The sequence below is a fragment of the Nannobrachium achirus genome (assembly GCF_963921795.1).
Source record: "Nannobrachium achirus genome assembly, chromosome: 24".
Classification (NCBI taxonomy): domain Eukaryota; kingdom Metazoa; phylum Chordata; class Actinopteri; order Myctophiformes; family Myctophidae; genus Nannobrachium; species Nannobrachium achirus.
The window spans coordinates 18,891,498-18,906,860 of record NC_137831.1 but is presented as its reverse complement, the minus strand read 5'-3'; the positions used below and the strand labels follow the sequence as shown (position 1 = coordinate 18,906,860).

General features: G+C 42.6%; 1 protein-coding gene across 1 annotated transcript in view; it reads right to left on the bottom strand.

The window, feature by feature from the left end:
• Positions 1-15,363, bottom strand: part of LOC308280124 (semaphorin-5B-like) — a gene marked incomplete at both ends in the record, with an annotated part of 139,376 nt that overhangs the window by 77,349 nt on the left and 46,664 nt on the right. The window contains 4 exon segments of the mRNA XM_080720387.1: positions 1,876-1,974; positions 2,812-2,874; positions 11,057-11,102; positions 12,451-12,550. Coding sequence (XP_080576513.1) covers positions 1,876-1,974; positions 2,812-2,874; positions 11,057-11,102; positions 12,451-12,550 — 308 coding nt within the window.

Sequence of the window (15,363 nt, the reverse complement as noted above, 5' to 3'; positions counted from 1 at the left end):
GCAATCGTTTCTCTGCATTTACGGCTTATCGCCAGAGCGCAGGGGTGTCGCACCAAATCCTGGGCCCTGGGTACAAGGACTAACTATTGAAAAATAGCAGATATACAAGCTCACACTGCGAGCTTGTAGATCTGCTATTTTTTGAAAGATCTTGAAAATTTGTGCAAGTCTTTGAATAATTTCAAATCCTTCTAAGGTTTTTTTGAAAAACCTATGTTTCTATGTCAGTGGTGCTTTTTCATGTCAAGGACACACAAAATGATATGTATTTGGCCACGGACCCCCATCTCAAAACATTTAGTTCCAGGGACCCCCCAGAACCAAGATCTGAGTTACAAATGTTTGCTTAAAAAAATACATAATAGATTTGCACACATTTTCACTACTTTTCAAAAAAGCTCGCAGCGCGGCTGTGAGCTTGTATATCTGCTATTTTCCAATAGCTAAAGTATGAAATAATTAAGGCCCCTCCACTTTGGGCCCTAGTAACTCAGTCCCACTTCCCCCCCCCCCCTTAAGTTGTGACACCCCTGCCAAAGCAGGCTCTCGACAAAAAGAGAGCACAAGGCAGAGAGAGAGAGAGAGAGAGTGAAAAGAGGCATTGCATTAATGAGGTGTTCTCTACATTTTCCACCTGCCCACTCATGGCCGGGGCATTATTCCCTCGTGAAGCCTTGTTTTCCTCCTCTATAAGGAACTTAAGGCCCTGCAGAAAGATAATACTACTGTTTTAGCTTTTCTAAAACAAATTAAACTATAAAGAAAATCTCATGAACTCTTTAGACTGAGGGAGGATGGCGGTTTTCTTTTTGTCTCTATGAAACATGGGCATAAAACAATCAATGAAATAAGATCTTCACAGATCCTCATGACTTCCTAAGGAAGCCTGACTCTTACTTTTAGTCGTTATCATGTGAAAACCATGTATGTCCAAAACCATTTTTCATTTTAAAAATGATTTAAACTAGTGAAAACAGCCAATCTACAAGCGCAAAACGCCTCGCACCACGAGGCGTTGTGCACTACTTTTTTGCGACAGCCTTGTACGATGAAACAGGGCTTTACTTTGCGAAAGAACATACAAATTTGAAACTTTGAGATACAAGGTTTCCACCCGACAATGGCGTTTTGTACCATTGTTGTTTTTCCAGTTAGTTGGTCTCTACTCCTCTAGCGAATCTCCTACTTGTTTCTTTGTTTTTTTAGACTGACCACAACTCCAATTCATCCGTCTATTCAAACCTGTCCATTCAACTGTGCGGAGGAAGGGTGGGGAGTTTGGGGGCGTCTTTTGTAATCTACACCCACTTCCCGTGATTTGACAAACACTTGATTTCTCAAGTCATTCATCATGTGTTCTCGTACTGAATTCACTTCACGAAGAGAAAACAGAAAAGGAAAAAAAGAAAGGGTGATGCAAGGAAACGGTGTTATTTCGCTTCTGACCAATGTAATTGAGAGCGGGAGAAAGTCGCAGGTTCCCATTTGGAATAAAACAAATTACTCGAGCAAAGTCCCCCCCAATCTCAACAGACAATGTACCAGGGACGTGCAGAGAACGTGCAGAAATTTCTAAAAGGGCCTTTTGGGGAAAATAGCCAACCTCCAAGCTCACAACGCGTCAGGCTATTTTCGGTGCTTGCATACCACACTGAACTAAGCATCATCGAGTCAATACTGGAGACGTGGCTTAACAGCATGGATTTCGACACAGAGAGGGCAATTCCTTCAACATAAGGAGAGTTTGGACAAGGCAATTCTCTTGAATGCTAGCTTCAGGTATGGCATGGAAAGAGGGCATTTGCATTTCTTTCACTATAGTAAAAAACTGCATTCATGGGAGAGGGCACGTGCCTGCAGTGTGCTGCAACAAACCTGTCTGGTGGTGCAGACCGGGGTGAAGGCATTGGTCCCGCAGGTGAACAGCTTCTTGCCGTTGATCAACAGGACACGTATGTAGTTCTGACAGTCTTCCTGTGGGCATGAACAAGGAAGTCAGCACACATACGCCATTACTCACTACCCCTGACATAACATACTCCAATCTCCCTTACCGTGACTTGGACTCAGGCACACATAGTAGTTTGCGTGCGTGCGTGCATGGTTACATGTTTCTAAGTGGGGGTGTTTCTGAATGGAGGTATGTCGGTGTGTGGGCGCATGTGTGCGGTGAGCTGCATTTTTGTGCCATGGGCTTAAAATGAAAAGGAAAGTTAAGAAGGGAGGGTGTCTTACCAACTCATTATCATTACACACATGTTACACAATTAGTACAATCAATACAATCATGTATTAGAATAGTAAAAATGGAAAATAATTATGTTTTCTTATATATAAAGTACACCAAACTAGAGGTTAGGCTTTAACTCACTTTCAATTCAGTCAATTAAGCAGTGTTTCTTCAGAATAAAAAAAGGAAATCATTTGCTGAAGTTAAGTATACTGTACCCCCAGCCAATATCAATGGAATCCATAGAGACCAACGATTCGCAACAGCAGTCATGAGAACCACAGACTGGCTAACCATTGTCAAATAAAAGGGAACGCCCACTCTGTTTGTTCCTCTTCAGAGGCTGACTATGAGAACCATGACTTGAACTAGTTGTCAGTTGTACTGTACCAGTTAGCCGGGTCCTCGGTGTACATCAGACTCTCACTGAACTGAAAACCAACATAACTCCAGAATCCCCTGGACCATCAGTTGAGTTAAGAAAACAAAGCTTCCGGTATGTATGGGAGTCTAAACAGGTTGAACTGAAAGCATCCCCACCCCCACACCCCGACCCAGTATGCTGCGTCAAAATAACATACCTCGGTTTTCCCTTTGGCCTGACACAAGCTCTTGGTGAAGTCGCTAGGACTCCATTCTGTTGCCTGGGAATGAGAGTGGACATCACGGTCAATACTTTGGAAATTGGTTGATATCTGAACAAGGTGTCATTACAAAACATGGACATATCAGTCAGTAGATATCTGAAGGATATGACATACCACTTTAGAATGTGTAACCACATAAAGCACAAGCAATCACAATCCCAAATCCCAGTTTGAATATAGAGGCGGAGAACAACAAAAGGAAACGTGGAGACTTTCAGTCCTCATAGCCAGCTTATTCCCTGTAAGCATAGCCTGGGGGATTTAACAATAAATGCCTGCGAGCTTGAAGAAAAGAAACTACACAGCTACAGTATACTATACGGATGAAAAGTGTTTTCACAAGACAATGTAATTTGTTTAGTTGTCACACAGCATCACACAATCGTAACATATCTTTAGCTCCATTAGCAAATTGTCTACCTTTTGATTCATACCACACACTCCAATCAATGTAATACTAAAAGTATAGTCTTGTAAAACCTTACAGCATATCGTCACTGTCGGGCAGAAACCTTGTATCTCCAAGTTTCAAATTTGTATGTTTTTTCGCAAAGTTAAGCTCTGCTTCACCATACAAGGCCGTTGCACAAAAGTAGTGAAAACAGCAGATCTACAAGCACACAACGGGCGAGGCGTTGTGCTTGTAGAAACCATGAATACAAAACGGTTTTGGTTTCCACCCGACAACGACAATATACTCAGTTGACCCACAGGTTTATCCTTAGTTGGCCCCCTCGATCATTTTTCCCCATTGCAGCAAATCTAGAAAATAGCTTGAATTAAGTGAATATTTTGCCTATTATGACATGCCCAGAATAGGGACACTAGGGTTCAAGTGGTGGTCACCTGTCACTCTTGCAAAAGCTGCATGGGGCCTCGGTACTGCAAGGCCTCGCAGATAAAGATGTCACACCAGTGACATTATACAGTATATCCTATCAGATTGCAAGAAAAGGCAGCGATGTCATTATTCATGGTACCAGCCCTCGGGGCGTAGCTGCAGGGGCTTCATGGAGCGTGTTTTTTAATCCCATTTAGGCCTAGAATTATTGAATGCTTTAACTATTGAAAAAAAGCAGATATACAAGCTCGCAGCGCGGCACCGAGTGCCGCGCTGCGAGCTTGTAGATCTGCTATTTTTGAAAAAGTCGTGAAAATGTGTGCAAATCTTTGAATATATGTATTTTCAAAGCGAACGTTTGTATCTCAAATTTTGGTTCTGGGTTGTCCCTGGAACTAAATATTTTGAGATGTGGGTCCGTGGCCAAATACATATCATTTTGGGGGTCCTTCAAATGAAAAGGTTTGAGCACCACTGACATAGTAGTCTCTCAAGAACAGACTAACTGAGCTCCAGTGAAGTGAAAAGGACCTTTTCTTTGAAGATGGCTGGCCAGATTGCTGACATAGAAACATAGGTTTTTCAAAAAATCTTAGAAGGATTCAAAAGACACTTATAGAATCGGGTAAAAATTCTAATTTTCACGATTTTTCAAAAATAGCAGATCTACAAGCTTGCACGCCTTGCAGTGTGGCACTCGGTGCCGCGCTGTGAGCTTGTATATCTGCTGTTTTTCAATAGTTAAAGCATAAAATAATGATACACAATAATGTGTACCCGTTTAAAATGGGTTAAGTTTGTTAGCACAGCTCAGTATTCCTTTCTATATGCCGTCCTTCCTGTGTGCACGTTGTATCACAGCTGCGGAAGAGGTTTAACATGCACTGTGGGACTCATAAACGCCCGTGCAGTCCCGCCTCAGAGTGAAATACGGCCGAGTGGCGACACAATAACGATTTCGCCGACTGAGATCATAAAAACGGGACGTCGTTTCATTTGCAAAAAAAATACATCAAGTGAGAAATCTGGATCAGCGAATTCGTCGGAAGAGCACTTCAACATAGAAGGGTGGGGGGTGTGGGGGGGAAATCATCACTCTGGGAGCACAGGACAATCCAAAATGCAGGATAAGCGTTACAGAACCATAAAACTGTGACAATGTAGAATCGCATGGCTCATCCTTACTTCGGGAAGAGACATTTCTTTGGACTCGTGAGCTTAAAGTGACGCAAACCTGGTGCAAAGTAACAGCAACATGGGAGAAATATTGAAACATCTGAAAGTTGTTATGAATAACAACTACCTTTAGCTTAGCAGAGCTAATGGGCCACAGTCCTGAATCTGAACCTGAATCTGTTAATACATTTAGGCCTAGAATTATTTAATGCTTTAACTATTGAAAAAATAGCAGATATACAAGCTCACACAGCGTGCAAATCTTTGAATATCTCATTTTTAAAGTGAACATTCGTATCTCAAATATTTGCTTCTGGGGGGTCCCTGATACAAAATATTTTGAGACGGGGGTCGGCGGCCAAAGGGGTCCTTCACATGAAAGAGTTTGAGAACCATTGACGTAGAAATGTGTTTTTCAAAAAACCTTAGCAGGATTTCGAAGACGCTTATAGAATCGGGTCAAAATCGGTTCAAAATTCAAACGTTCACGATAAAAAAAAATAGCAGATCTACAAGCTCGTGGCGCGGCACTCGGTGCTTGTAGATCTGCTATTTTTTAATAGCTAAAGCATAAAATAATAATATGCAACAATGTGTACCCGTTCTGAATCTGTTAATCATGTCGTCCAGTCCAGTCCAGTTAGCGATAATGGAAGTGATACTCTGTGCTCGGTGCTAATGTTTATATTCCGTAATTACAAAAGCCATTGAAGCTTGAAGAAGGTCCAATTATTAATTTTTCAGTGCGTAGGGTATTTCTTCCAGTCATTTCTTTAATCTGCAGCTGAACCCAGTTAAGGTTAGATGTTGACATCAGCTCACCTGATTCAACAGATCTGGTATTTGATACAACGTCATGGAAGGTGCAAAGACCTCATCCTGGCATTGGTCAGGATTTTTTGTCAGGTCATAATCTCAGTACTTTAGTTACCAGTAAGACTCCCTAATCGGGAGATAAGCAAGCATCACGTCACATACACAAACTTTAGAAGCCAATCGTAGCCAATCAGGAGGGAATATGGGAAATGGGACAGATCCATGTTGATAATATGACTTTAGAGATGCTGTGTACTGCTTTGTCCAAAAATGTGTTTTGCAAAAATCGGCCAGATGGTGGCGCTAGAGGAGGGCCATGTGAGAAATTAGGGGTGGAGGTTGTGGTTTGCCAGCCAAGGCGTGTGTGTGCAAAGTTTGGCTTCAATAGGGCCAACGGTGGCGGAGATAAGAGTAGGGCAAAAGTGTGACGTGACGGACAGACAGACGGACAGATAGACAGACGGACAGACAGCCGGTGGAGCTTTTCATAGTAACTTGACGGTCGCAACAATCACCAATGTTACTTTTGTGTGCTTAAAGGCTGGATATACTTTTGTTGCATGCGGTGTTGTACTCCGAAAATAGCAGCTCTACAAGCTCACAACACGTTGCTTGCAGCACAGCAACGTGCAAACTTGTTGATTTCAGTCGCACAACACCTTCTATACAACCCAGGCTGTATGGAACCTCACAGATCTGTAACTCTTGAGTGTACAAATTGAACCAGATGGATCTATTTGTACACTCTCGGCGTAATGCGTGTCCTTGAAATAAATAAAAAATGTTTGAGAACCACTGCTCTACATAAAGCATGAACACCTCAACATGTACAGTAGTGAACCTATTTAAAATGTTATTGTGCTCCACAATGCCCTATTGTCCTGCAAGGACCCAACAAGACATCTTTTTAGTTTTTATAGTTGTTTAGTAGAGTCTTGTTATAATGTTATGCTTGTGATATGTGAATGTGCAAATTCAGCCCGGAACATTGCATACTGCTTTGTCTGAAGTTTATACAAATAAAATAAAAAAACTAATCCTAAAACTTCAGGGTAGAACTAAAGTTCCAATTACGCTATTCCGTGGTTCCCCCGGCAACCGTGGCCAAAAGGAATACAGCCTTGTTTGTGAGTCTAAAAAAATGAATGGCAGAAAATTAAAACCCCAATTTCTACTGTTCACAATGGCACCGCGCGCCATTGTGAGCAGTTGATTAAACACGGTGACGTGTCTATAAGGTCAGCCCCCGCTGTGATTGGACGACAAATTGCTTTCAAAAGTTCTCAATGGAGAAACCGTGGCGATGGGGCTCCTCCCCCTGCCAAGGATGTCTATTCACAAAAACTGTGATGGATGGACAGTGGTGTTGAAATAGTACTCTAATTATCTTTTACTTAAAAGTATCCGTAGAGTAATAAGTACAATATTTGCCACTCAGAGTTAGTGGAGTAGAAGTATAAAGAATTGAAAAAATGGGAATAATCAAGGAAAGTAAAAGGCCCTCAAAATTGTACTTGAGTAAATGTGGATGAGTGCTGGAGGACTAAATTGACGAATATGTTCCCTGATGTAGAGACGAACAAATTAAATGTCTTGTAAGAAGGGAGTTTGGAATAACTGTTCTGTTGTTTTTCTTTATTTATTATTGCTTGGGGGACTGACAGGCAATGTCCTGTTTTTAATCTACAGTAGGTGAGACCCACGTTAATTCTCCACTCTATGGATAGACAAAATTGCGTGCACTGTATGCAAGTCTAACCATCTGGATGCGAACCCTGGTCTACCGCGTGACCTGGCGTTTGTCAACGAACCAGTGGGGCCAGTGGTGGCTGGTGGGCAAGGTCGAAGGGAGCGCTTTGCTCTGTTCACTTGGACCGCATGGAGGTGCCGAAAGTCGGGGGGACGAAGATTTAGTATTCTGTCCATAACGGCACATAACTCAGTAACGGCGCTGTGTCGGCTCATGCAACCGTCGCAGCGCTCAACGCGGCGACTCGCTCGCTAGCGCTCGGCGGTTTCTCACGTGGCTCATGGTCGCCTGAGACGCCGCACCTCCCGTCGTCATCACCGAAAACAAGCGCTCCTTTCCCTTGCAGCCCCCCGCGCCCACACCGTTGTGCTTAGGTTCGTTGGAAAAAACACGCACCTGTCTCCCGCATGGCCCCTGGCCAAGGCTTCAGGGCTATTCTGCTACTCAAGCACAACCACAGCACTCATATTTTCTTTCTCACACTCTGTTTTTCTGCTCCACACACACGCACACACGCACGCGCGCGCACACACACACACACACACACACACACACACACACACACACACACACACACACACACACACACACACACACACACACACACACACACACACACACACACACACACACACACACACACACACACACACACACACACACACACACACACACCCCTCCCCCTAGCCTAGGGTCACTCTTAATGATGCCATGTCACAAAAGTTCACAGCTCAGAAATACACTTGTCAGTGCCAATACCCCCCCCCTCCCCTCCCCGACACATGCACACACACACACATGCACACACACACACACACACACACACACACACATGACGATTAAGTCAAACAATGTCATGAGTCTTGTGTGCTGCTCAATGGCAAGGTTCATTGTTTTCAGGTTGGTGCACTTCAACACCGCTTCCGAAAGACTTCTGCTAACAATTCCGTGAGCAAGACGTACACGGACGATTTTGCAGAGAGGAAAATAATCGGCTCTCTCAAATTGTTTTCTTTTATTTGCTGTCTTCCTATCTTTTCATACAGCACTTTCTTTTCTTTTTTCAGACACGGTGCCAAAAGCAAATGACATTTCCGTGGAGGAAATAGCTCTCCTATTGACAGCATTTGAATAATTGCACTTTCTATATCTTTGAACATTTCATAGAATGGGTAATAATAAAAGCAAGGAAACTTTCCAAAAACTCTATACACTGCCATTCGAGTCCTGTGCAAGTTCTACATAGGGATGGGACGATATGAACTTTCTTTTTTTTTTCACCTTTTTTTGAATATACATGAGCATATCCATTTTTGAGTGGTGGTCAGGCTACACAAGTAGCCGGAGCATCAATTGCGGGCTTGGGTGACCAGTGGCGGCCTGGGTGAGCATGTATGTATGTATTAGTGGTGCGCGGATGGGCTCTGAGCGTCATCCAAATCCGCCCGCAAAATTCATTAACCACCCATTATCCAACCGCATTAATTATATTAGCCAATTCACAGAACCAACCGCAATCCACATCTTCCATAATGTCAAATTATTATTATTTTCGCGTATTCCCAGTTCTCTTATTTGTGCGATCACAGAAATGGATTCATTTAGCCTACGGAATGAACCTAACCTATGCAATAGCATTCTATAAGCAGCAGTAAACACTAGTTGTCAACTAAGCCTAGGCTACTTCTATTTCTATTCTATTTCTTCTACTTATTCAGACAGAGATGCAGGAGGAAAAGTCTGCAGATAGAAAGGACTGGAGATGGGGGGGGGGGGCGGTAGGAGGAGGGGAGGAGGGGTAGGTATAGGGAGGGGAGGAGAGAAGAGGATAGGAGGAGAGGAGAGATTTCTCGTTCCTGTGTGATGTTAGCACACGCAAACAGCAGGCCATCCCAGTAAACTGGTTGGTTTGTTGACACTGCTGCCCCACTAGCCTTTTATGGCGGTTTCCCCCCATGGCGCCCTTTAGAGATTAAACTCACAGAGACTACAGCCAGACCTCCGTCACTCTCTGAAGCTTGCAATCATTTGACTCAATATCGCTGATTTAAAGGATAACTTTGTTTTTTTTACAACAAGGGTTCATATTTTAGATTGTAATTAGAGAAAAGAAAAGGGTGTTAAAATGTTTTCATTTACTTCTTTCTATCGCTTTATCCATTTTAGCGAGTTTGATTTCAGTGGGTGGGGGCATGCATGCTAGTGGCTAAATGTGTCTTTTTAGACACGATGAGCCGACAAATTCTTTATTACTATTTACAGTAACACTACTAGCCCCCATAAGTCACGCCTAACCATGAAAGATTGCGGTGCATGTTGGGAATGGGCTTATTGTGTCCAAAAAGACACACTTACGTATGCATGCCCCCAACCACTGAAATCAAACTCCCTAAAATGGCTAAAAACAATAGAAAGCAGTAAATGAAAACATTTTAACACTCATCTTTTCTTTTCTCTAATTACAATCTAAAATATGAACCCTTGTTGTAAAAAAACAAAGTTGTCCTTTAAAGAAATAGGTTTTATTAGTCATCAAGTTATTCTTTGATAAATATTTTGAGTCAAATTATTAATTTGGTTGTTTCGATAGTTTCTGTGCTGCTGAATCCTCCTCTCTTCTACTGTAGCTTTGCATTCATCCTTTCACTGGCCACTGACATTCCCTGCAGGACATCGATAAAGAACGATCTCATGCAACCACTCGTACTTGCAACAGTCACTTTCTCTACTTAACCCCTGATTTTCTCTCTTTCGATCCCCCTTTCTCTTCCCTTGTATTCTCTTCGCTGCATCCCAACAATGCAGCCCCATTTTCACAGTGCTCCTGGAGTTGCGTTACCACCCACAACTTCTGGAAGACCTCCCGTCCTAATGAACTCTAATTAATAGTTAATTATTGCGACCGAAGGTCGCAGTTTAATATGTGAAACGGCACATAATGTCTCTGTCTGTCTGTCCGTCCGTCCGTCTGTCTGTGTACTTTTTTTTAACAGTCTATGGGTTTGCCGCTCTGACATCACACTCTGCTCTGACATCACTGTGATGTCGGGGGAACCACACTAACAGAATCCCTTTAATGCCCATATATGGAGATCCCTGATCCCTCATCAATATTAAGCCCATATCTAACAGGACTTCATATGGGAATGCACATGCAGTATATGGACGAAGACAGCTCATATCTGTGTGGCAGGGATCTCCATATATGGACATAAAAGGGGATTGTATGTATGATGTCATGTGTCAAAGATGTCATAGGACTTTCACATAACGAATAACTGAGTAAGCATGTTTGGGTCTCCAAATATGGTAACTGGTTTGATATACATCACTAGCCAGATGCCAAGACATGGCGCGACAGGGCGAGGTTGCTTGTCGCCCTTAGGCGTCTTACTAGTAGTGTTACTGTAGAGATGGCCCTGTTTTTTACAAAGGTGACAGAACGACAGAACACACAAATCCTGATGGGATGATTTCATTTAACAGGTAAATTGTTACACTTTCCGAGATCAATTATAGCACTCAGGAATTCACTATGTGTCATTGGCAGCTAAAACACATGCAAGGATGTTGTGTACAAGCTGAAGTTTTCTTACCTCTATGAGGGAGACGTTGTTCAGACTCAGTCTGAAAAGATAGTTTCTGCGGGTGAAGAAATGAGAGAGGGAGGAACAAAGCATTAAAACCAAAGGAGAGTTTATTTAAGTCTAGTTATTTAAGTCAAACTGCATAACCTTTTCAGCTAATAAAAGTTATTTTCTATCAAAGTTATTTCCTATATAATAATAGTGTGCCTCTCCACGACTGCCCACCTGAGGTCAGAGGTAGCCTGAAGTAGGCCTGGGCGATAGGACTTCAGTATCATAATTATTTAAAAAGTTTGGCTCAATTATGATTAATGAACAATTACTTGAGGAAAAAGTGAAAACAGACGATCTACAGGGTGAATTGGTTAATCAGACAAATACATGTATTATATAGCATATATAATGTATATAACTTAGAATATATAAAAAATAAATATATACTGTTAAAAAGAAATGTGTTCTCAATTAACCTAGGCCTACATGAGCAAGATCAAGTCGGATATTGGTTCTAAATGTATATTTTCGGTTGCCCAGTCCTAGCCTGAAAGCCAAGGAGACTGGCACAGATAGATGTTCATAACTTTAGGAGTAAGAAACCTGCTCAGAGCACGTTCAATGACCTTAAGAGCTATAGACTTATGTACCCACACACAATATATAACAATAGAGAAACCTTGAACATTGGTATTTCTGGGTATTTTGGGAAGTGATTGTCCCTTTGATTTACACCACACACTCAATTGCTTTTAACGTCTGACACTCTTACACCATGCTTTTAAGAATTTCTTTCTGCTGAAATTCAACTTCCAAGTTGGAGTTTTTATGACGTTAGGTCTCGAAAGAAACCACTGGGACAAAATACTTAATCCAGGTGTCTTCAACAAGGGGTCCGGGACCCCTAAGGGGTCCTCAGAGTTACTACAGGGGGTCCTCCAAAACTGAGTGATAGAACCTTTTTTCACCTTTTTTATATTAACCACTTGAACTCTAGTGTCCATATTCTGAGAACTGTTGCCAAAAATAGCCGATCTACAAGCTCACAACGCCTCGCTTGTAGATTGTCTATTTTCGGCAAAGAGGTTTGGTGTAGAGGGGAAAAAGAGCAGACTAAGTACAGAGTGAAAGGTCAAGTTTATTAAGTATTATTGACCGTTCAAGTGGTTAAATATCTGAAAACACAAATTGACATGAATCCAAAATACACTGATCTTGTTCTGTCAAACAATTAAACTACATGGAATCTATGAAAAGGTTGTGGGGGTCCCTGCTTCATCTCTCTCTCAACTAAGGGGTCCTTGGCCTGAAAACGTTGAAGACCCCTGACGTAATCCATTAGCACTCTGATGTGGTATGCTGTGGTTAGTATTATGTGTGCGTGCGTGCGTGTTGGGGTGGGTCGTCACCTGGCTCCTACAACAAGCTGGTTTCTGGTGAGGTCCAGCGCCAACTGGGAGAAGTCCTTCACACCCGGATGGGAGAACTGGGACGTCCACAGCCTTAATGCTGGGAAGAGAAAAGTGAAGGGAAAGAGAGTGAGGGAAGACACATGGGTAGGAGGAGGAAGGAAAGGACAGGTAGGTGGGGAGGGGAGGGGAGGAGAAGATGGATGGATGGAAGGGTGGGTGAAAGTGAAAGGGGGAGAGGAGGAGAGAGATGGGCAGAGGAGGAGGCAGGCGGGAGATGAGAGGATGAGAGGATTAGAGGAGAGGAAAAAGACCAAAAACAATAGCGTCAAACACTGACGTTTCTCTATGCAGGAATCATACCAACACACACACACGTAATGTACAGAGGTGGGTAGGGTAGTAACTCACTGTTACATAAATGTACCGGTAACTCTCATTGGTTCTCCATTGGCAGGCAGCTCCAATTCAATTCAATGTCACCCTGTTTCACCAATGAAACTTCACATCTGTACTGTGAGCTAAAACAGTTGAAGAGCTTCTTGAGAGTAATTGCCTCGTTTAAGTTTTTTGGTAAAAGACAAATAAAAATATCTTATTTTGTATTATCAGTTACTAGACACGCAAGAAGGGAACAATGCAAGTCGGGAATACATGCGCACCCGTTGGGCAGTGCCAACTGAGTTATGCCTGTGAAACACAGAGATACAGAATTCTGTCTGTCTTCTGTGAATACCGTGAATTAATAGATATGATTAATGGTATATGATTTATGCCCTTTTAAAAATGAGTATGTGCATATACCGGTAGTATTTTTCTAAATGTCATTAATATTTTATTATAAATTTCTTAAGTCCTTGTGCTATAGGCATACACCAGGCTGTTATTCTGCAGTTCCATAGCCATTGTACTAGTTTCTTCTGAATATTAAAACAGAACAGTAGCCTAACCTTTTTAGCTCAAGACCCAAAAGAGAAATTAGACGTTTGCCCGGGACCCAAACTAGTGAAAACAGCAGACCTAGAAGCTCACAACCTGTGCGTGTGTGTGTGTGTGTGTGTGTGTGTGTGTGTGTGTGTGTGTGCGTGCGTGCGTGCGTGCGTGCGTGCGTGCGTGCGTGCGTGCGTGCGTGCGTGCGTGCGTGCGTACGTGTAGGATTTGTCACATCTCTCCAGGCTGACAGGCTGAGCTACCTAAAGTGACAATCTTGCGACAGCTTCTTCCACAGACCTTAATCCTTTGAGCCTGGAGCCTGTATGTTTCAGGTTACAAGCCCCAGGAGTGTCAAAACTCATGCTTGTTCAGTGCTATGTTTTAAACTTTAAAACATAGCACTGAACAAGCATGAGTTTTTTGACACTCCAGGGGTTTAAAATTTAAAGGCCTGAGCCATCGGCTCACCCTGTGTGGGGAAGCTGGCATTACCCACGGTGTTGTTTCGTCGAGTGGCTTTTCGAGAGACCTCCGAGTGCTAAATCCTCAATCTTCGCTGTCACCCAAAGTCTGACCGCACAAACTCATGAGAGATTGAAACATGTTCCAAACCAAATCCCTATTGGGCGGTGCTGGAGGTACTGCTTGATAATCTATCCTGTCAAATCAAATCAAAACTAGGAACAATAAGGAAGGCAGCCTTAAAAATCCTTCCAGAACCTCTTTGGATCGACACAACTCACGTGGATTGCATATTTAGCATTCAGTTGTTGTATTCGGTATATTGGTTGATTAGTGGGAGAGCTTGTTATATGGGGAATGCAGCCAACCGCAATCAACAGCAAAGCTTAAAACAGGCGAGTGTGTTGATTGCCCAGGAAAACAGCTCCATCCCTGTCGAATCGTGTTTTAGACCAGAAGAGGAGCCCATATAAACAGACGCGCAGCAGTCAAAAGCAAATCGTTTGTTTCCGCGCATTGCAGGAAAAAACTTTTCAAAACGCACTTAATCCTCACGTTTTCATTAACCACAACAGCCAGGATTTTTATGACTTCTCTCTGGCTGCGATAGAAGCACACAGCCTTTTGCCATTACATTGCAGCATATTAAAAGTTAAATACATCCTGGGAAATGTGCAAGCGGTGCTGTAAAGAATTAATAGACACAGACAATACCCCTTGGGGATAAAGCTATATTACACTGCTTATACTGGCAGCAGTGCTTAATGTATGCCAATGAAAGCCCTGGTGATTGAAAACAGCGCTTCTGTAGTACTAAAGGTTTGTTAAGCACTTTCAACCTGTCGCCTCTATAATGGACATCGAAAATATTCAAAAATACTTGTAGATTTAAATATGGCATAAGTGGTTAAGAAGCGCCATTATTGCTTCATGTAGGCAAAGTTTACGCAGGGACCCCCCACAACTTTTTCATAGATTCCATATACAGTAGTTTCATCATTTGACAGCACGATCATCATTGCATTCTGGATTCATGTCAATTTGTTTTCAGATATTTAACCACTTGAACCGTCAATACTTAAAAAACTTGACCGTTCACTCTGTACTTAGTCTGCTCTTTTCCCCATCTACACCAAAGCTCTTTGCTGAAAATAGTCGATCTACAAGCTCACAACGCCTCGCGCGAGCTGTGAGCTAGAAAAGTAGAAGAAAACAACTTTCTATCACTCAAAGATTTGGAGGACCCTCTGTAGCAACTCTGGGGACCCCCTAGGGGTGCTGGACCCTCTGTTGAAGACCCCTTGTTTACACCATCATCAGTGGTCAGTGGTTCCCAAGATCTACAAGCTCACAGCGCGGCACAGAGTGCTGCGCTGCGAGCTTGTAGATCTGCTATTTTTGAAAAGTCGTGAAAACGCGTGCAAATCTTTGAATATATGTATTTCTTAAGCGAACATTTGTAACTCAAATCTTGCTTCTGGGGTGTCCCTGTAACTAAATATTTTGAAATGGGCGTCC